Here is a 23,006-nt window from a genome sequence, read left to right on the forward strand (position 1 = left end):
CGCCAAGAGGCTGGTGCTGGGGATTGGGGGAGCAGCTGGGACTGGAGGACACCGGGCAGCTGGTGCTGGGAGTGGGGGGGGCGCCGGGAGGCTGGTGCTGGGAGAGGGGGGGCAGCTGCGGCGTGGGGGGCTGGCGCGGCGAGGCAGGACACTGGGGGACGCCGCCGCTCGCGCCCCGCACCTGCCTCTTCCCCAGCAGCTCTCTCAGCCCCGCCCCGCCCGTTACGAGACTCCTGCCCCTCCCTCCCTTCGGGCAGCCGTAAAGCGCGGCGGGAGGGAGCCGTGTCGCGCGGCCGGATGTCAGGCTGCGCTTTGCGGCTGGGCTGCCCCTGAGAAGCGGCCCCGGAGACCCCGCTCTCTCTTTTGCTGCTGCTGCTGTCGCTGGCGGAAGGTGAGTTCTCGGCAGCTCCGTGACCCCCTTTCCCCTCCCCCCGCCGGGCCGCGCGCCGCTCACCGCGTGTCTGTCTGTCTGTCTGTTGCAGGAGGAGCCATGCCGGCCAAGGGGCCCCTGCAGAGCGTCCAGGTCTTCGGGCGGAAGGTGAGCGGGGGGGGCCGGGACCGGGCCGCGCTCCCCGGCCTGTGCGCTCCGCGGGTCTCGCCCGGGCCCGGCCAGGCGGGGCGGCCGGTAACCCCGGCCCGGGGCTCCCGCCTCCCGACGCGGAGCTGCGCGGGACGCGGCCCTAGGGGCCCCGCGCCATCGGCCGAGCCCGTCATCGCGATCGGGGCCAGGCCGCGGCGCTAGGAGTGAGCAGCAGCGGCGGCCGCGCCCCGGCCGCGTGCGCCGGCACGTGTGCTCGTCCCCACGCACCCAGCAGCCTCCCTGCTGCCGCCCCCCCCCCCGAGGTGTCGGAAGGGGGGTGCGGCAGCGCCCCCCGAATTGAAGTAGTTCCCGTCATGTACAGGGTTTACAGCGTGGGTCAGTGGCTCTCAGTGTGGATCAAATTGTTCCGGAGCCCCTGCCTCCCCGCCCCCCATCGCACACTGTATCACTGTAAAAAGCAGATGCTGACGGTAATGGCTCTGCCTCTGGGCCTCTCCTGCTCCCCCTCCATGATCTAGGAGGCCTGGCTGCTGGTAGTAAATTGTCATCACGCTTCCCACGTGTAGATCAAATTTTGTGTGTTTTTAGCGAGGCTGACTCGCCTATGTATTTTTTTATTTTAAGTCCTCATCTGACCTAGTACGTTTCAGTCGTTTGCAGCAGTGGCTTTGCTTTAAATGGAAAAATACTTTTTGAAATCTTGAGTGTCATAATCTAGACTGAAAGCACTGTATGATAGTCTCTAAAGCAGTTGGTGCACAGTTAATAGTATATGGATGCTTTCCTCACGTATGCTTGCATTTTTTAGAAAACAGCTACTGCTGTTGCTCACTGCAAGAGAGGAAATGGTCTCATTAAAGTGAATGGAAGACCCCTGGAAATGATAGAGCCTAGAACCCTGCAGTACAAAGTAAGCACTTCATTGGTTTTCTTTGGACATTTGTGTGTGTATATATATATGCAGAATAGTTTCTTGTTGCCATGAAGACATACACTAGATCAGAGGTGGCAAACATTTTGGCCTGAGGGCCACATCTGGGTATGGAAATCATACAGTGGGCCATGAATGCTCACGAAATTGGGCATTGGAATGCAGGAGGGAGTGAGGGCTCTGGCTGGGAGTGTAGGCTGTGGTGTGGGGCCAGAAATGAGTTCAGGGTGGGGGAGGAGGTGCTGGGCTGGGCCAGGGGGTTGTGGTTCCCAGCCAATGGGAGCTGCAGAGGTGGTGCTTGGGGTGGGGGCAGCGTGCGGAGCCCCCAGAAGCCAGAGGGGAGACATACCACTGCTTCTGGGAGCCCCGGCACACGCAGAGCGGGGCAAGGCAGGAGCTTGAGGACCCGATTAAAACGGCTGCGGCCCCCGGGCCATAGTTTGCCAACCCCTACACTAGATAATCCATCTCTCTCTTTTAGTGGCCATGTAGGCTGTTAGCTGTAGCTTGACTATTTGTAAGATTGTGTGCAATTTTAGATTTTGGAGTTGAGTACTCAGGTTAAATAATAAAAGCTTAGAAGTGTAGCCTCACTCAAGTCACTTTGCAAAATGGCATTTGAGTTTCTGTATCAGTTAGGTGCTTTTCTCAATTTTACTCTGATGTATTTTCTCAATTCATTTATTCTTACTAGTGTTGATGGGAGCAAAGGATATATGTTGATACGTGTTAATCTTCCTTAGATCTAACTTCATAAAGTTTAGTATTACGTAGTTTGACTCATCAGTTAACCTCAAAGCACTTTACAAAGTATCATTATTCCCATTTACAAATGGGGAAACTGAGGCACAGGAAGGCAGAGTGACTTGTCTAACGTCACCCAGCAGGCCAGCAGCAGAGTTGTGACAAGAACCTAGGTCTCCTGGGCAGTGCTCTGCTCTTATCCACTAGTGACTAGGCCACATTGCCTCAGCGGTTTTTATTTAAGTACCTTAGCGTGTGCATCGTAAATTCAAGGCTCATAGCACCAAACATTTTATAAATCCATGCTTAGAAACCTTGCTCAAAACACTGATTGCTGCCTCTTGATTATAAATATGTTCTCATAATTTAATCCAATTTTTATGTCTGTTTCTTAGTTGCTTGAACCTGTTCTTCTCCTGGGCAAGGAACGCTTTGCTGGTGTTGACATCAGAGTCCGTGTTAAGGGTGGCGGCCATGTAGCACAAATCTACGGTACGACTCTTGTACAAGATCCTTAGTATGGGCTGGAATAGATTAAACTACTTTAATAAATTTTAAATTTTTTGTATCTTACGGAAGAGAAAGCATGTACAGTTTAAAGCTTTGGCTATTACAAATACCAGTTTAATAGGTGTATCTTGAACTATATCTCTATCACCTGCTCTCATTTATACACATGAATGATCTTTATGGAAATGATCTGAATGAAACTGGCATTTAGCATTTCCCTCTTCCAGGGCTATATAAATGATTACATGTGATTGGTCATAAATTGGATTTTGGAATGAGGTTAAACAGCATTTTCTAACTGCACTGCAAAATGAAGCAGTTACTTGCCTCAGATAAAATTGCTCAGATAAAAATCCTAGAATCAAAACTTAACTTGTAACTTACTCACATTGGGCAAAATAGAACATAAATTGCTTTTCAGAAGTGTTAACGTTGTGCTGCTGCTAGTTAAGGCCTGAACATTCATTAAAATGTTATGGCTCAGAAGATGCACAGGAAGCAAGTAGATGTATTAACCCAAATCTTCATCTGTTTTAGTTAACCACCCTGGCATTTTAAAGTCAGTTTTTGATTAAAGGGGGTGGCTTGAGATGGAAGGTGTATGACACAAAATGGTTTGATGTGGTTTTATCATTACACTTGTAACTATTTTTCATTTGTCAAGTGCATTTCTGCCAACCCCTGCCCAAACCCTTTGCCATGTTTTCTATGTAAACCTGAATTGATTGGATATTATTGTTAACTTGTCTCTTTCCTCAACAGCAATCCGTCAATCTATTTCCAAAGCATTGGTGGCTTATTATCAGAAGTGTAAGTTGATTGATTTTTGTTTTACTAGCGTTTTTGAAGTGTTTAGCTTCAGACATTAAGTGCTATACGTAGCACAGTAATAGATGGCGGTATAGAATGTTAGTCACAAATGTGTTCTTTTTTCAGATGTTGATGAAGCTTCCAAGAAGGAAATCAAGGACATCTTAATCCAGTATGATAGGACCTTACTGGTTGCAGATCCTCGTCGTTGCGAGTCCAAGAAGTTTGGTGGACCTGGTGCCCGTGCACGCTACCAGAAGTCTTACCGTTAAAAATTATTCTTTACCCTTGTATCTTGCAATAAATATGAGGAAAAGTTAATAAATATTTCAAGTTTCTAAATCTGGTATTTGTTTATATTGGATAACTGTTTTTTTTTTTCAGGGTTGGGAGTCCTTCGGTAGTTAAATATTTTATTAATATAAGAGAGCTGACCTTAAACACAGGGGAAGTGCTGGTGTCTAGAAATAAAGAAAAGCACTTTGCTGCTGTTAGATACACATTTTTTTTCTTTGTTTCAAACAATAAACTCCCCATACTGTGCTCCATGCACCCTTGACAAACCACTAACAAATCTAGCGGCGTAGTTTCTAAAATTGTTAACCCATGGAAATTTAAAGATCTTATCTCAACCCTCCCCAAAACCCTGACCAAATGCTACAAAGCTGTATTATTGCTGTTTTGGAGCAAGAGGAGTATGTTTCCTTCTCTGTTGAAAAATCTACAGTGTATGCATGTTGAAGTGCAGTAGCAGACTTCTTAAAATACCCTTGTGCTATGTGAATTTTTACGTTTATATTCAAGACTAGAAAACTGATGTTTTCCAAAAATCATGAAAGCTTTCATATGTCCATTCAAGCTAAAGAATGCTTAAATATAATTACTTACAATTGTCAAAGTCAGACTCAGGACTCACAATTTATCAGACCACTCTGTTTTTTAGCAAAAGTGCTCTGCTAATACACCCAGAAAATGTAAGTGCCATACAAGGCTCAAACCACCTTATTTAGTCAGATAAAAGGAAATGAACAAGATTACAAAGGGAGCAGAACTGATAAGTTTACCTGGGGCTAGACACATATCTCATGCCCTTACTGTCACCAATCTCTTAATGTCCAACCATCAGTTTATGTAGACCCATTGTTCAATACCTTAATGTTCCTCTTCCTGACAACTTTATCTCAACATTCCTCATTCCTGCTTAAAGGAACATACAGCATTTCTATAATTCATTCTACAATATAATTCATACTTTCACACAATGCTTCAGAAATATTGAACATTGAAAGGGTTGCACAATGCCCTGAAAATGAGAGAAAGGTCCTTACTCTGAGGTGCTTTGATACTAATTTGGGCACATGTAATACACCTGTAACAGTTCAGACACAAAGGGGTGCAGGTAAGAATGTGATTTACAAAGCCCTCTGTGTTATCAGTTTGAAGGACAGACATGTTTCTTCTCTCACAAGATTGGGGAGGCAATTCCAAGCCTTGGAAGTACGTGTGTAATGTCAGACTAAAAGCAGACAGATGGGGAGTAATTTGGAGGGAGATCTAGATGAGCAGCTCTCAACCAGAGGTATGCGTACCCCTTTGGGTACTCAAGAGGTCTTCCAGGGGGTACATCAACTCATCTAGATATTTGCCTAATTTTACAACAACATAAAAAGCCCTAGCAAAGTCAGTACAAACTATAATTTCATAAAATGATTTGTTTATACTGCTCTATATACTATACCCTGAAATATAAGTACATTATTTATATTCCCATTATTTTATAATTACATGAGAAAATAAGCAATTTTTCAGTAATAGCATGCTGTGACACTTGTATTTTTATGTCTGATTTTTGTAAGCATGTAGCTTTTAAGTGAGGTGAAACTTGGGGTTACGCAAAAATCACACTCCTGAAAGGGGTATGGTAGTCTGAAACAGTTGAGAGCCATTGTTCTAGATGGTGGAGGTGCGTGCAGTGTATGAGAGGAGGAAATTGTGGAGATGCTAGGGAGAGAAGTTGCATCTATTTAAGTAGATATTGAGAGGAAAAAGATAGAGGGTGAGTGGATGACGAAGAAGCCTTAAATGAAAAAGATCTAGCTGCTGTCAACAAAAGATTGGAAAGCTGGGACATCTGTCACAAGTGACCAGGAAAAATCATGTGAATTTGACAAACAGGTGCTTAAATACTAAGTAGAGGCCTTCTGATGCATGGGAGCAGCTCTGGGTCATGATGAGAATAACTGCTTTGTATTCCTTTGTATACTCAGCAGGAAACCATTTTGGAAAGGAATGGAAAACACCATAGGCTGACCAATAGAGTCTAGATTCTTGACCATATCACACTTTAAGCAAGATACTATTTTCTCTCCCCCATCAGACAACAGTGGTACTTTGGGGGCTTTTTTGAGGGGTGTCTTCCAAAATTCCTTGTTTGTACTGTAGCCTCGATGGTCCTGCAGTGTAGTGATTCCTTCCCACCAACAGCTAAACCCACTTCCTTTGCTAATTTGGGTGTTGGAGATGATCTGTAAAGGATTTTTTAAAACATTGGACTTTTGCCCTTTCTTGTATTGAAGAGTGCTTGCAGGGGTTTTTTTAACCTTAAAAATATCTGCAGTCTGGTCTTCCTAATTGCTGCTGGAGGAGCTCGTGGATGTCTGAGAATGAGCTAAAGTATTTTAGGATAAGGGAGTGAAATTGTTAATTAAGATTTCCTTTTTCATAAATGTCATTAATATTAAATAGTATTAGCATAAATTGAACAAACTTCTAAACAGGAATGATAAGTCCCCCTCTCATTTGCTCAGCTTTCAGTCTCTGTTGATAACATAACTAATTTTTCAGTCACAGTTGTGTGTTCCAGAGTGGATAAGACCTGAATTTCAAATTCAATGCAACTGAAAAATCAAACTGTTATTCTTTCCTCATACATCAGAAAGAAAGGAGGAGGAATGCAGGAAAGCAACAAGCCCATTTTTGTTTCCTTTTTGCAGATCTACTGTGACCCACTGGCAATTTGTTTGCCAGACTTCTTTTTGTTTGCTTTTTTTGTCCTGCAGCAAATGAACAATATGCCTAATTTCACTTTAGAAGTTTTATTCTGGTTTATTATTGTTCTGACTGATCTCTCTTGTGGGATGTTCTCTGGCTTCTCTTTCCTCTCAGTCTCCTTTGACCTGTGAAACTTCTCATCACCCCATCTAGGGATGCAGTATTGGCTGGTTAGAACACTGGAGCTCATCCAGGTTTCTTCTTGTGATGAGATTGATGATGAATGATGAGCTATTCTAGCTCCTGCCTCCCCCTTTCTAGGCCTGACTTTTTGAGTGCAGAGATGGGGAATGAAACCTGGATATATTATATGGCAGTGCAGAGCATACTGCCTCCATGGCATTTTTTCAAACAGAGAAGCACTTAAGCATAACAAAAGTGGATCAAAGTGTTTTCTAAAGTGGATTTTGATCTCATGAAAATGTTCTGTTAATCTCTGCAATGATGTCACGTCAAACTATTTGATTTTGTTAATAAGATGTAAATGTTACTTGATGTGTATTGGGAGCTGCTATATGCCAAGGGGCGGGGGGTAGTTTTATTTTCTGAAATACTGCAACGTAAATTGGTGTGAGCTAAGTGCCTGAGAGCATGGTGGAAATAGGATGTAGTAGTGAGAACTCTGTTTTTCCTATTTATTCTCTCTCTCTCCTCCAATTACCTTCACTGGGGGATGAGTGGTGAAAAGGATTCTTCTACCATCAATAGTGGTAGGAGCAGCTTTACCAACTCAGCTCTGGCATAGCCTGCCCCTCCTCAACTAGCCCTTATCAGCAACAAGATGTGTAAGACCAGAAAGAGGTCCCCCAGCAGCAGTGAGGCTCAGCGGGGAATTAGAGGTGGTCTGGTTCCAGCTTGGCCCAAACCCCATCCCAGAGTTCACTAGCTGCAGGAGCATTAAGCTTAGGAGGCAGAGTAGGGACTGGCAGCTGCTGTGCAAATGTGGATCCTGCCTAGTCTGTCCACCTGACACTGGGACTTACCAACTGTGGGTGTGGTGCAAGCTCTGAAAAGTTCCATGTGCCACTGGCATCAACATTGTAGGGAGAGCCAAAATTGGGAGTAGCTGGACCAGTGTGGCTCTGGCCTGGTATATCCTCGCCGACCAGATTGGCCTTGTATGCTGCACAGTCCTTGTAGAAGCTGAAGATGCTCCTAGCTGCTATGGTTTTGGAGTCATTGAGATAAAAATTGTGCTCGACTGTAATACCCACATAGATTATAAGTGGTTATTAAAAAGTTTGTTATTCAATGAGGCTGTTAATTTTGTATATTTGAAGTCAGCCAACAAACTTTTAAATACAGAATCTATATCTTAAATTAACTTTGTCATTTCTAATAGTAGAAAGTCTAGATAGAGAACACCTATTAATTCGTTCAGTTTGTCTCCCTACCAATGCAGGATGGTTACCTAACATATATGTTCTCATGGGCTCTTTTTTTTTTCCTTCTTGATTTTTCAAAGGTCCCAAGCAGTGGGGCTTCTACTTATTCCCTTATGCAGGCAAATTCATTTCATTGTCTGAATGTAATTCCTCCTATTCAACTTAATTTCTCCCCCCCTTCCTGCTTCCCGTTTCTTAATTTTAATCCCATGACTCTTGTACTACAGTCTACCTCGCTGAGTAATTCCTTTCCCTCCTTGAATGCTTGTTGGACAGTTACGACCTTGCCTTATCTGTTATCCCCCTATTCACTAGTGACTTTTGTTGCTCTTTGTTTCCTCAAATTTCTCTGTCTTTCTGGTAATATAGTTGCCAGACGTGAATGCAGTTTTACGGGTGCAGTTGTATTAGAATCGTAGAGAGGAGGATTATTGCTTTGCTGCTATATGCCTGATTATGTCTGTGTTTTGAAGGTCTAACCTGCATGGGCCTTTTTGCAGCTATGACACATTGCAAACTAATGTCTAACATGTTTTCTAGTATGATTTCCTATGTCTCTATGCATTATTGCTTTCCAGGTTTCTCAGTCCGAAGAAGTGTGTGTGTTCTGGAATATTTCTCTCACTTTGCATTATTTCAAGATTAATCTAATTTTGCTGTGTTCTTTCTGTATTTCTAATATTTCTACGTTATTTTATATTATTTGCCTGTCTTCACTGCTTTTGCAAGGACAAAGAAATAATACAAAGGAAACTAGATACACTATACTGTAAAGTGTGATATTAACATGTCTTTTTCCAGCACTAAATATCAGACACATTAAATAGCATCTAAACAACAGTAAGAATAACTTCATACATTGGTCATCAGTCGGTTATTGGTTACCCAGTTGATGTTCCATGAGACTTTCAGGACAGAGTCACTGGTGTGTACACAACACAAAGGGAAGTTATGTCTGGGCCCTCTTCTTTTCCAAATGAGTGTTAAAACTCAGTTAATGAAAGCTTCAGATTAGAGATGTCTCCTCATATTTTCAGAGTTGTAGTGGTGGGAAAAATAATCCTTGGGTAAGAGTGTACAGAATTAAAAGAATCCCTGAGAACCAGGCTGTGGTAGGGACAAGGGATGGTGAGAAAGAATCAATACCAAAATGCCTGGCTCTGAAGTCATGGCAAAAAGGAATTGCCAACATAGGAAGAGGGAGAATAGATATGAAAGTGGAGAGGAAGAAGAGTGAAAGACTGATACATGATGACCCCTCTCCCAACTTTCACCCCTGGTAGTAGTTATATTTTATAATATACAGTGGTATGTTTCATTACAGAGGTACTTTATATTCATAAGAATTGGCCCTTCTTTCAGTAAATAGTTTTCTGACGATACTGTGAAATTACCAAATCATGAAGGTATTGATATGCACCAAATACTCCAGTCATCTCACTTATACGTAGAATAATTGTTAGGTGGCTGATTAAATAGTGTCTGTTTAGGATTCAACCTAATGTTACTTTGTGTTAAAATAAGGTAATAGAAATATTTCTGTCTGTGGAGCTATGCAAGTATGATGCATTTATATATAATTTAAAGTATGGGCTTGGGAATGGCAGAATCTGAGTTCAGATTATCTTTACATCTCTGTTTTGTAAGAGATGAAGAAAGGAAAGATGAATATATTTACAAGGCCAAAATAACTGATATAGAGGACTAGATGGCTTGGGAATTGGTAATAGAATTTGGAGCCTCTCATCTCTGCATTGTTGGCTTGGGTCCGTACCAGGCTGGTAATGATCAAAAGTCATTACTATCTATTAACTCCTTTTGGTGATCTGTGAAATTAATAGGAGGTCTCAGTCCAGCTCTTAATAGACAGGAGTCCATTCATCATTCACACTAAGTGGCTCCCTTCTTGGCAGCGAGTAGAGGTGCAAAGGCACAGATAACAACCTACTCTCTTACTCATCCCGGGTGATTTTCCAGGTCAGTGTTGGAGTATATGTTACTCAAAAATTATCCCTTTGATCAATCAAAATATACCACTGATGTGTCCTAGAAAACATCATGTGCAGTTCTTGCCTGCAAAGTCCAGGACACCAAGGCAAGGTCTTCAGTTGAAGGGGTGAGTTGGGGGAAGGTGGTGTAGGGAAGAAGATTTCACACTGGGAAATATTTTCATTGATTCCTCTAGAAGATAAGAAGTAGATGGGATAAATGAGACAAAATAGACAGATTAACAGAACGCTTAAAATGATTTTTTACTATACATTTTATAAAATACCAAAATGTGGAGGAATACATTGTGGGGTTTGTTTTTCAAAAGTTATATTCATTACTAAGAGTCTTCTATAGAGATTAGATTACTGCAATGCACTCTATATGGGGCTACAGCTTAAATCAACCTGGAAAGAGAAGCAGATGTAGAATGTGGCAGCCCGTTTAGTAACTGATACATCTTTCCAGCCGTACATAACACCAGTGCTCCAGCTGCTGCACTGGCTTCCTGTTCGTTTCTGTATCGAGTTTAAGGTAGTGAATTTGAACTATAAAGCTTTAAGTGGCTTGAGGCCTAACTTTTTGAAATACTGCATCTCTCTCAGTCAGTGAAGGCACTTAAGCTAGATGGATAAAAGAAAGGGAACTGCTGGTAGGACAGCTTCCATGCAAGGCCCTTAACTTCTGAAGTCACTTGGGTCTAAAATAGCCTTCCAGCATGAGATTAGAGACATGCTGCATGTTGTTACTTTTGGGGTGGGGGCTGCATTGGTGAGCTCAGTACAGCATTGGTTGGAGTGGAAATCTGATTGGTTATTCTCCAGTTTGTTTTGAGGAAGCTGTTGGCTTTATCTTTTAAACATGTCAAAGGCACAAAGAGACCACCCTAGTTGTGTGCAAACAATGAGTTAAAGGCAGTTTCGAGTAGTACACCTGCCCTGGGGTTCCAGTGCCAATTCTTATGGTTTTACTATAACATTTTCTTTTTCTTTACTTTTAAATCTGTCCCCTGTTTGAAAGAGCCACCAAGGGAAACTGTCTAATCATGGTATTGTCAAATGCACAAAGTAATTTTTTTTTAAAGGAAAATGTGTTTTTCTAATCTCTCTGTCTACTGGTGTACTTAAATCACTGTACAATATATACCATTCAGTTATAACAATTATTTGTGTGTTGCTTGTAATCAATAAAAACAAAAACAAACCCCCCAAACAAATTGTTTTTAGGTCCCTGTAAGTATACTTTGTAACAATTTCTCAGTAAATACCATATTTTCCTGATGTATACCTACCGAAATCATCAGTATTCTTTATTATTATGCACACACCATAAACCTAGATGATGCTTTACATAAAAATAAAAGGTAATTGGTGAAATCCTGGCCCCATTGAAATCAATGGCAAAACTCCTATTGATTTCATTAGGCCAAGATTTCACCATCATCTTTTACGCTGAGGAATTTATAATCAGCAAGAATGGCGTGTCAGTGAATACTACACGCAGTAGTGTGTGTTTGCACGGTTTGACCCTGGGTTAAATTAAGACATAATGACAAACACTAAATGGGCTATGGAAGGGCTAGGAGGAAGGGAAAGTACAGTGCTATGATCAAGTGGGTGTTTGGATTAGTAATGTACATGTTTTGATATACAGATTTTTTTTTAATCTCCAATTAATTTGAAGGGAAGATTAGTGTAGTTCTAGGGCTAGACTAGATGAGGTAGTGTCTTTCCTTTGTTTACATTTCATTTTGATGAAGAATATAGTCAAGAGGATGGAAACATTTCCAAAAAACTTATGCCCCTGCACCAACAGTTTTTCCCTTTCTGTTATCTATGAGATTTTAAAACACATTTTATTTTTTACCAAAATTATAAACTTCTGGGAAGTTTTCTTTTGTGACACTATCAGAATGCTACAAGGAAAAAACTTATTTGCTTCCAGTAGGTAGTTAGAATCCAGGTAATTTATTTAATGGAAATTAATGTCTCTTATTTAAAATGTTTGTTGAATACTTTAATATATTAGCCAATAAAACAACTTAGTGGTACTTTATACAAGAACATTATTGTAAGTTTGAACTTAAAAGTTTCTTTTTTTCATTTTAATAAGTAAAAGGTAGAAAGGGCAGCAATTTTAATTAGCACAAGTTTCAAAACACACAAACGTGAAATGACAACTGTTTGAAAAATCTTTCAAAGCATCATGACATGGCAAAATTTCTTTCCATGTCACTATCCATGAACGTTATAAAGGGTTGATTCAGTCCAGAAGAGCAATAAGCCTTGCAGGTCTGGTGTAAGTGTAACTAATACAGGTTCTGGTAAGGAGTTACCATGCATTACTAATGAGAGAAGCACAGCCAAAAAGTTGTATGCAACATTTCCAGAGCTCCAGAAGCTGGATGTGACTAGGAAGCTCGATGTTTCTTTTTAATTCTCTCCCTGCTTTTTTTTTTTGTGTGTGTGCCCTGCCTTATTTAAATTTCTCTGCTATCTAAATTTATAAAAGATTTAAACATTCCAGAGACACATACTTCTAAGATGCCATAATAGTCAAGGCCACCAATTTGGATACACTTCATACTAAGAAGCTACACTGAAATGAATATTGTGGGAAAACTCAATTTAATGATACCCTGGAGCGTATTCTTGGTTCATTCTCTGCTGTTGTCTTTGCAAGGTAAGAATTTTATGCTCAATTTTTTCACTAAAAACCTTTTAGAAAGACTTCTCTTAACAATTTAGTAATACGGTTACTTATTTTTCTTTCACTGTAAAGCAAATATTTCTTACAGCCCATGGCTTAATTAAACAAACAAACAAACCAGTAATACAGACTAAATATATTTACATCACACTTTTACTGCTTTTGAAACTAAAAATGACTTTGATTTTTTTTTTAAATTCAGACTTTAATGCTTGAATTTTATACAGAATGATTAGTAAAGAACAAAATTATTTTTCTTGGCTTTCTTGCTTCTCATTATTGTCAAATGTGTTATCAGATTGACGTAGGCTTAATTGTTATGAACAGGATATGGGTTTGCTCAAGATTTGGACTACACCTGCAGTGTGTCTGAACATTTTTTATAACTCTAGAGTAAATATTTGGCAAACTGATTATATAAACTCTCCCAGCTGTTGTCATCACACATGCTAATAATAAATACCATAGACAGCTTAGAAAAATGATTCCTGAGGATAACAGAGGTTTTTCAAGCATTGTAACTTTCACATAGCTTGAAAGTAAAAATATTCTTAAATGAAAGTAAATCTGCGTGAAATCTAGAGCGAGATTTAAACATATTGGACTAAAGGTTTATAATTATTATGTTCAGAAAAGCATTACAGGGAGCTGCACTGAAGCCTGATCCTGAGAGGTTCTGAGCACCTTCCATATTTGATGAGCTTTAGTCTGATCCTGCAAGGTGCTGAGCATTCACCACTTCCACTGTCAATGATGGGAGTCAAGAGTGCTTAGCATTTTGTAGGATCTGGCCCATTGGAAATTGCAGATTCTCAGCACTTCTTAGGATCAGGTTCTGAAGATGAAAGACATCAATCACTCAGAAGAAAAGTGTTTCTATCTTTGCTGGCAGGGAGATGGAAAGGCTGTATAAATGCTTTCTGGAAAACTTATTGTCATTAGCCCTCTTCTAAAGAACAAAACTCACTCTTGTTTCTTAAACCAAAGTCAGGTAAATTTGTATGCATGTGAAATGCGTAGAAGGAAATAGAGGGAAAAATGGTTTAATTCCATCATTTTTTATCCAACAGGATCCTATTGCGAGTTTTCTCTTTTGAGAAGAACACCAAGGTGAGTGTGCATTCCTCATTTGCAGAGTTTTAAAAGCAAATCTAGGTGAAATCAGTAAGGCTTGTCTGATATGATGGAAGTATAGAAAATACAATATGGCCTTGTGTAGAACACCTTTTACTTTTAGTAATTTAGACATAAAGTATTTCTTCCATTTAATAACTCTTCCCAAAGAGCCGGTGATTAAACGTGCGAATCCTTTTTTGAAAAACAAATGCACCTCTTTAGTATTCACAAAAAGATGGTGTTCCTCAGGGGCCCAAGTAAGTTCACAGGATGAGTTTCTTATGTGACTATTCTCATATCTGATAAAATGTACATTAATTAAATACCATTTTAGTTTCAGGGGGAAAAAATAAAATTCTAGTGACACACAGAAAGGAATTTCCCCACAAATAAAATGTGTTATACAATAAATATATTGTAAGTGATAATTCATTTTCTCAGTCTGATAAAAGCACTTGCAAGGCAAGTTATATGTAATAGTTCAAAACAAAACTAGGGTATCTTTCTGATCCCATTGAAGTCAATGGAAACTTTGCCATTCAGTAGAAGCAGGATTAGAACTCCGCTCTGGACATCTAATGACTTCTCATACATTTAGCGATCACACACTATATTGTACAAAATCCGGCCTGTTAAATAAAACAAAGTGTATTTTGTAGATTGAGGCCATTATTTCTGAAATCAATGTAATTATTGCCTATTGTAATTTAGTTACCACTGGAAGGTAACCGTACACTTTTAACACCATGACCGCTGCACATGCAAATAGCACTGGTGCACCTCAACAACATGTGTACCATTCAGGCATCTAATGAAAGAACTTCACTATTTTGTGTCCCATATATAAGCCCAATTTGCTTATCTCCCCTCCCCCATACATACCAGGTACCTCTTTGAACAAGTAGCCTGTGTTCAAGAGCAGAGATCTGAGCACTCTTGAATTTTGTAAAACGAGACTATGAAAAGAAAAAAGTCACCTTTTTAAATGTTAACCCAAGAAAGACCTCTTTGATAACGTGCTGGAAATCAGAGAGAAACACCTCTCCCTAGGGAACAACTTATTCAGGTTGCTCAGGGACCTTTGATTATACAAGATCCTTTTTGTTTTCTTCCAGAAACCAGTTTAATGCAACTCGACAGAAAAGAGATCTCTTAGCAGCTGAGGTAGGTTATACCACAGAAAGAAAGAGGGGCAAAAATCCCCCTCCTTTCTGCAACGGGGCTTTTGTGTTGTCACAATGAGGTCTTTGTAAAGGAGAATGGAAATGATAATAACAAGACAAGGATGAGGAGAAGCTTTTCCATACCTGCTTTCCTCAAACTTAAATCCACAGCCTCATTCATTCTTAGCAAAATGCTTCCTGAATTACCCATCCTAACACACACTGTGGGGAGGAGGGTCTTTGTTAAATCTTTTGTGAGAGCAAACAGAAACTTGGGAGTGACTGTTTGGTGAAAAGCACAATAATGAAACCATAGCCAAACAATTTTGCAAATAGTGTTGTTATTGGGCAACACTCCTGGGCTGTGCAGCAGGTTCCCAGGGCAGAGTCTGTGCCTCTGAAGACCATACCCCAGTTCCATTGCCTCATTGCTGTTGAGATATCTCAGGGAGGTAGGAGGTCAGAGAGCAGACCTGACAATTATTCCATCTGGGATGAGTTTAAAGTCTCTCGCTCTTCTGTGTACTAGGATTTTGTTGTGTGTCAGTGAGAGATGCAAACCCCTGTAAATTACTGCCATTTGCCAATCCTGGAGAAAGCAACTTGTTCACTGGCACAGGAGTGTGGGGGTTAGCATCTGGGATGCTAGGAAGCCACACGAAGTGCTGAGTGCCTGCTTGGGGCAGATGGCTAGTCTTGTGCTAGTATCTCAGTGAGCTATGCTCCTTGTCCTTCTTCTGATATCTCTGTTGCTGTGTTCCACCCCAGGGATCGCTGCAATTCAGTGGTGGAGAAAGTAATTCCTTACATGTGGTTTACAATTTTACCTAGTGTTTACAAAGTGCTTTGGGATTCTCTTGTATCAAGAGCTCTATATACACGCAAGATCATTTTATGTATTAAAGTAATTGTCCTTTCCTAAAATTGCTGCAAAATCCCTAGAATTGAATTAGTCAGACCATTTGTGAAGTCTTAACACTCTGGTTTTGCTTTTTTGTTTCTCGGATAGACTGGAGCAGATTCTGCTGGGTCTCACCTTCATGGGGACCTTACTCAGGGTCAAAGTCCATCAGGAGGTCAGTACCATGTTAGTAATTCACTACCTGTTTGAAAGGATTTCAGTAAAATGCCATCTACCCATCAACTATCCCTTGTTACCAGAGATTGTGTAACTTTTGATAGTATTTACCTCCCATGCAAAACCCAGTGCTATCTAATTTTGTTTTGGTAACTTGTACTTCTGACTTGCTAAATCACAGAAAATAGTTACAAAAAACAATCCGTTTCTAATGTACCTATTAATGGGGCACCCAAGCACCTAATGAAACAAATCCTTCATTGCTTTACAGTTATTTCCACTCCTGGTTTTCTTGTGTGTCACTTTTGGGCCTTGAGTAGGTATGCTGAGTGGGATTGATAATAACAGTTGTCCATGGAAGACCAACCTAAAGCCTCTTTTAGAATATTCTAAGTGTCAATCAAACTCTTCAGTTTGTTCGGAGCGAATTGAGGGGTTTCACAGATGATACATTCCCATCGCTGTTATCTAGCATCCAGCATGCAAAAATGATCAAATGAGCTGAACAGTGACACTTTCTTAAGACAAGATGGAGTTTTTGGTTTCTTTCATATCAATGAATACAAATTATGGTGAATCTTATACTGTTGCTAGTTTTAAAAGTGTTTCTTTGTAAGTGAAATGGGGGAGCAAGACAGTAGTCTCTGCCTGGTCTATATTTTCAAATGGTATTTGTCTTTATAAGTGTTTGAAAAATAACTTTAACGTGGAAGGCTGCTATGTCTTCTTTCAGGTTCTTGTCCTCAAGAATGCCTTAATGGAGCAGTTTGTACAGAGGCGGGTGTATGTGATTGTCAGATGTTTCAGGCTCATGGTGAAAGGTGCCAAATTGGTAAGTTTCAGTAATCAGCTACGGAATTGAGTTTCAGATTAGAGTGAGTTTTAGGGGCGAGTTTGTTAAAATAATACCTGTTCAGAGCACTTTTGCAATTGCCTTATAATCAAGCTGTAATTCTCGAAGGAGGCTGGGTGGCTCAAATGCTGTATTTCAGAGTGAGATATGGGAGTACAGAAGAGCGTCAGATGTTCCTGAATTTTATTAATACTTGTAACAGTATCCCAGTGCATCATAAGGTACCATATCTGCTTTTACTTACTTAGCTGTGTCACCAAAAACATCACTGCATTTCCACTTAGAGTGCCCTATTGCCCATTCTGAAGACAGGATGTTCAAATATTTTAATGGGACAAGTTTTGGCAGGTGCAATCTATTGATAGTAGAATTGAGGTAGAAGTTGTTTGTCCCCATTGTGATTCCTTAGGCTCTGTAGAATATCTGCAACAGCAGCCGTGGAGGGACTTTCTAAGGTCAGGCCTAGAACCTCAGCTGGTGTCAACCAGTGTAACTCCATTGAATTCAATGGAACTGCACTGACTTGCGTCAGCTGAGATGGTAGGCCAAAGGGGCTGTTGAAACTGGTTTGGATCCAAACATTTTGCCCCGCTCTACTCATTGGTCCATTCCTAGTTATAATTTAAAGGTGAAATCCAGGCTCCATTAATGTAAATGGCAAAATTTCCATTGGCTTTATTGGTCCACAGTTCCCACCTAAGAGTTTTAAAACTTACCTTAATCTCATTTCTTGAATGATAAATAAAACTATCTTCTGTGCTGATGTATGCTTATCTACTATGCATGTAATATCTTACTTTTGTACATGTCTCTGACACTTGTGTAATTTTTTTGTTATTTTGCATTTTATAAGCTCATCTTATTTATTCTTCCCAGTACCTAATGATGGCAAGGATCGAGATGGAATTTGCAAATCATGGGGACAGTATCACTTTGAAACATTTGATGGCATCTACTACTATTTCCCAGGAAATTGTTCCTACATTTTTGCAAAAGATTGCAGTGCTCCGGAACCTCAGTACACTGTATGGGTAAGTGTGTGAATATGTGTTTTGAAATGAAATGCAAAAGATTGATATAACATAGAACGTGTGTTATAGCATAACAAAAATAACTCAACAGAGACAGTAAATGGATCAAAAGGTGGTTTATTTCCTTTTTAGATTTATAGAATGCGCTGATCAAAAACTCTGTAAGTACACATGCAATAACATCTACAAATCTCTGAAATATAAAGTAAACTGTATTATAAAATGATCTCTTTAGGCAAACATGGGGAACTTTGCTCCTGATTTCAAAGTAGTTGACTGTCTCCTTCATTAGCACCAGATTGAATCATTTAATGTTAGTGATCAGTGCTCTGACGTTGAATAGCATCATTTGTTACATATAAATGAAGTTAAGACTGGTAGTATTCCAAAGATAATAACTCTGATAACTGTGATAAAGAAATTGTGTCCCTGACAGATTTGTAAAACTGCAAGTGGTAGTTATAGAGACAAATATGAGTGAGGAGGTTTTCTGAAATATAGAGATTCTACTTACATTAAATGTGATTTGACCAGGACAGGTGGACTGGACTAATTTTGGGCATAGCTGATCACATAGGATTTCATATCAAAGAGGCTTCCAGATATCCCCAGTGTAAAGATTTGAAAAGAGAAATTGATTAGGAGAGATGATGTTCATTGAGCTAAACATTTGTGCTATAGAATATATTAGGGTTTTGGGGTCTGCGTATCTGTCTTGGGCAGGACTACATGAAAATCTTGTGTTGGTACAGAAATGCCAGTTAGAGGGGTGATTATTATTTTTTGATGACATCTCTGTGCTGGCAAAAGCATTTTTTTTGCTGATATAAGTTGTTTACACTGTCCTAACAGAACTCTCAAACCAAGCGGGACCAAGCAGAATCAATACTTGGATGGAACACCTCCAAATAAGCCCTTACTTGTTGCAGGAAGGGATGCTGATGATTCAATAGATGCCAGTCTCTTTTCTAGGTCAATATTGAGAGTGCCCATATGGTGCTGGGGCTGTTGTGTTGCTGGTGGTCTCATCTTTCAGGGAACACATGCCTTTGGGAAGTAAAGGCCCACTTGCACTTTTATGGTGTTCCCCTCAGTATCATTACCAAACCCATAACTAGGTAATTATATTCTGCCTAAACTAAATTCTCTCTGCAGTTTCAATTGGATAAAATATTCCAGTTCTTTTTTCTGTCTTAAGCTACTATGTAATGATGCTGGGTGCTGTTAAACAGTTACTGGGTTTCATAGCAGTGCAAGGCAAAGTGGTCTTCTAACCATGTATATCCCTGTATTATTGATCCCTGGTATTGTTTAAATATTTATTTCTAAAGTTCTTTGGGATCCTTCAGTGAGAGGTGTGTAGATATGTAAAAGATTATATGTGTAAATTTATTAAGAGTTGTATGTAAATATTGAGCAGAAAACCACATTTGTTGTTAGTGCATGTGTGTGTTTTTCTCCTCTCAAGGTTCATAACAGCCCCCAGTGTGATGGTTCGGTGTATTCTTGTCTGCGGTCAATCAGCTTATTTTTTTCAAGTCAGGACGAAATAGTTGTTGTGGGACATGAAGTAAGAAAAGAAGGAATCAGGTAAATGAACTGACTGTTTTTGCAACATCTTACCACAGAAATGAAGTATTGGGATTGTGGGAAGGCACTTGAGTAATTTAGCCTGCATCCTTACTGCAAAGTGGGCTGGTTACCAGCCTGAGTGAAAGTGGAGCCTATACTCTAATCTACACCCACAGCAGCACCAGCTAGCCTGGGCTGAAAGTACGACTAAACTCAGGGGAGAGGTTTTTGTGTGTGGATGGGATAGGGACTAGGGGCAATATCAGGTAAAAGCTTGGCATAACTCTGCAGTGAAGACATACCCTGAGACGTCATATGGTAAAACACGGAGGTTATAATTATTACCGGTAAGTCAAATTCGGATTTGATGAAAGGAACTTAACTCTGCTGAAATGTTGAGTGAGTTGTTCACTCACACCTGTCTGAGTTAACCTGTTAACTTTGCTATTTTCAGTGGTGGGCCTCTTCAGGGCATCTGATTTCTGATTTTTCACGTGTCTGTCCCTTGACTGAAAGTTTTTCTACACTGGGAAATTCCATGGTGTTATAATATGTTAATTATTGGATTGTCTTTTTTTAAATGGTGTTAGCTAGTCTTGGTTAACCCTTGGTCTACCCTGATATTGTTTAAAACATGACAGTCAGTCATTGTCTACACTGAGTGCATTGCCCCATGGTAGAGAAGTCCAAATCGAGTTCATCAGGGTCCTTAAGTTCCTTCTGTGTTACCATTTTGAGGCCCAAAATAGTGTTTGAGATACACCAAACCCTGAACTCTATCAGGTTTACCCTTCTTTGTTTCAAACATAAGGGTCGATGAGTAGATCTGGTGTTCTCACATCTGAGTTGCTACACCTGATAGCTACAAGGATATTACCATTAGTCCAAGAAGCAGCAACCTTTGAAGACAGTGATTCTGCAATACTAGAGTCTGGTGGAAATCCAAACATAGTTGTCCCCACTAACTGGACAGAGCTACAGGCATGTTAGAGGATATACTGTACATGACTAATAATATTTTCTGTGCTATTTAATCTTTGATTAAGCAAGGGTCTTATTCTACACACATTCAATGTACAGAACAGTTATTGACTTCAAAGGGAGTTGTCTGTATTGAAAACTTAAAGAATATGGCTCCATGTCATTACCCTGTCAGTAACTGATATTTTAAAAAGGTTTTGGGCACATCTACCTGTTGCTGCTTCTGTTTACAAATGAATTAAAAGTGCACTTAGACTCTAAAAAGGAACTGTATAAATGACTTCATGGGTCCCATGCTTAAAGTCTCTGTCAATGACTCCATGTCAAAACTATTCAGTTTACAAGTAAAAAGATGTCTTTCCTAACACAGCAGTGCTGCAAACGCACCATGGGATTTGAAAGTCAACATGGGTTCTTTGTGGTTTATGCATCAATACTGTATTGATTGTGTATGTGACAGAAAATAATCCATTTCACTGAATTGATTGTGCAAAGTAACAGGAGTGACAGATATTGAAAACGTATTTTTGACAGAAAAGTAAACAGACTTTGACGACACTGTCGGAGAAAAACTCAGTTCTTGCTTTTTGTTTGGGTGCAGCGGAGTCAGATACTTTATTCTGTTTAGCAGCTACAACAGGGAGAGAGTGCACTAGGACATAGGGTCTCCCCTTCCTAGACAGGTCTCTCAATAGGTAAACAATTACAACAAGCATTTATACTTTTGTTACAGACAATAATAAGCAACAGCTGCATTTTGTTTATACATAGGTCATCCTGATATCTTGTTTTTCTCACTTCTGAGAGACGCCAGTCTATCTACACATTATCTACACAAGGTCAAAACAACTTCTCACACAGTTCTTTTCTGCTCGCCTCACACAATCTTCGCTTCTACAAATCTCGCGTTATTAGGGTTACAGCTAGCCTAACTCTGGCTAACAGAGACTGTCATACATTAAGTTCCCCTACAAATCCCTGTCAGTTCTTTCTGTACTTCCACAACACACAGGGAAGAGATCTGATGAGTTAGAAGGTGACATTTTATGTAATCTTTTTCTAGTTCTAGCCTCACTTGTGTTTAAAATGGATTGTTCTATTTTTCCAGATTGACATTGCCTCAGACAATTGGAAATGTTTTCTTTGAGAGGCTGGCCGACTATATACTGGTGAAAACTACCTTTGGTTTTTCTCTTGCTTGGGATGGAAGCTCTGGTATTTATATTAAACTGACAGAAGAACATAAAGGGAAACCTTGTGGCCTGTGTGGAAATTATAATGGCAATAAATCTGATGACCTGATAATACAAAATAGTAAGTGAAGAGACCAGAAATGCACCTTTCCTTTGTTAAAAAAAAAAAAAAAAAGATTCCATGGTCCTGATGTCTTGTAAATATGAGGATGTGCTCTAAAAGGTTGTGTCTATTATCTGTTTAAATTTATTTTCAGGCGATTTGAGTAGACTTTATAGGGTTTGGTCCACTTTCCTCAGTCATAAATTTTAAGGAGTAGGGCTAGTTCAACAAAACATTTAAATGTATGCTTAAGTCCTTGCCTGTTCAGCAAAACACTTAAGCACATCCTTAATTTAATTGATAAACAAACTTTTAATGACCAAAATACTATTGTTTTTGTGAAAGCAATGTGATGTAAAAAACAAACAAATCCAAATTAATATTTGGAAAGGCAATAGCTCAGCACACGGATCTACATAGTTATTTTAAACAATATGTTGCTGTTTTATTGGTTGGTGAAACACAGAAAATTGAAAAACCTTGTTGAGGAAGTTTATTTTTTTTTCATTGCTACCCTTTTATTAACATACTTTGCTGTGGGGACAGATGGTACATTTTAAGAAGATGAATAATCCAGTGGCATCACTGTAGTCCATCTGAGAGGTTACGAGCTTGTGCTGTTGATTTCAGCAAGGGTGCCAGATCTGGAGAAAGTTAAAACAGCATTTCTCCTCAGGTGAATAGTGTTCTCTCTAGGCAACACTTTATATTGGCCATTGTCTACTGTAGATAATATTTTACGCACACCCAAGTGAAAAGTGTTCTGTGCTGCCTTTGTTTTAGAGCAGACACCAGCTCGCAGCTGGTGAAACAAGAGGAGGAAGGTTGGGAACACAAGAGGAGCAGTTTCTCCCAAACAATCCCTGATATAAGTAAAAGTAATAATGGTATTTAACAAATTACAGGGAGAGTTTAGTTTCTCACATTGGCTATTTTTTTAAATCACAAGTTTTATCTCAATATTACCCTGACTTTTCTCCCTCTTTCCACATCGCTCTTGGGCGATAGCCAGGTGCTATTTATTGTACCAGGAGAGTGAGAAGCAGTTGGCTGTGTTTGTGTGTGTGCATAGCCTTAATTTTCTGCCCAATAGAAACTGGTTGTATCCCTTCCACAATGCATGTATCAGCCTCCAGTTATTCAGTGACATGGTACTGTTTGTTCTGTTCCAGACATTTGATGTCTGCATTCCAAAGCATAGTTCATTATCTGGCCAGTTAAAACTAATGATTTTTTAAAAAAAATC

The 23,006-nt window shown here is 39.9% G+C and overlaps 2 protein-coding genes across 2 annotated transcripts in view; both read left to right on the forward strand.

Annotated features, from left to right (window-relative positions):
* Window positions 1-292: 292 nt before the first annotated feature.
* On the forward strand, window positions 293-3,878 carry LOC123360998 (40S ribosomal protein S16). Its single transcript, XM_045001299.1, has 6 exons — window positions 293-391; window positions 483-538; window positions 1,350-1,451; window positions 2,612-2,708; window positions 3,489-3,536; window positions 3,663-3,878. The coding sequence occupies exons 2-6, from the start codon at window positions 491-493 to the stop codon at window positions 3,806-3,808; spliced, it is 441 nt and encodes a 146-aa protein (XP_044857234.1). The 5' UTR covers window positions 293-391; window positions 483-490; the 3' UTR covers window positions 3,809-3,878.
* Window positions 3,879-12,564: 8,686 nt separating this feature from the next.
* OTOGL (otogelin like) overlaps window positions 12,565-23,006 on the forward strand; it is a 133,362-nt gene continuing 122,920 nt past the window's right edge. Inside the window, exons 1-8 of the mRNA XM_045032935.1 lie at window positions 12,565-12,643; window positions 13,741-13,780; window positions 14,902-14,950; window positions 15,959-16,025; window positions 16,761-16,859; window positions 17,757-17,911; window positions 19,380-19,501; window positions 21,573-21,778. Coding sequence (XP_044888870.1) covers window positions 12,565-12,643; window positions 13,741-13,780; window positions 14,902-14,950; window positions 15,959-16,025; window positions 16,761-16,859; window positions 17,757-17,911; window positions 19,380-19,501; window positions 21,573-21,778 — 817 coding nt within the window. The remainder of the gene's footprint in view (window positions 12,644-13,740; window positions 13,781-14,901; window positions 14,951-15,958; window positions 16,026-16,760; window positions 16,860-17,756; window positions 17,912-19,379; window positions 19,502-21,572; window positions 21,779-23,006) is intronic.

The sequence above is a fragment of the Mauremys mutica genome, chromosome 1 (genome assembly GCF_020497125.1).
Source record: "Mauremys mutica isolate MM-2020 ecotype Southern chromosome 1, ASM2049712v1, whole genome shotgun sequence".
Lineage (NCBI taxonomy): Eukaryota > Metazoa > Chordata > Testudines > Geoemydidae > Mauremys > Mauremys mutica.

What these genes read in the sequence shown, in the direction of transcription:
- LOC123360998 (XM_045001299.1), top strand. Translation starts at nt 491, where the DNA reads ATGCCGGCCAAGGGGCCCCTGCAGAGCGTCCAGGTCTTCGGGCGGAAG. An exon ending in CCATGTAGCACAAATCTACG is followed by an intron (nt 2,709 to 3,488) that starts GTACGACTCTTG and finishes TTTCCTCAACAG; the next exon opens with CAATCCGTCAATCTATTTCC. An exon ending in GGTGGCTTATTATCAGAAGT is followed by an intron (nt 3,537 to 3,662) that starts GTAAGTTGATTG and finishes TTCTTTTTTCAG; the next exon opens with ATGTTGATGAAGCTTCCAAG.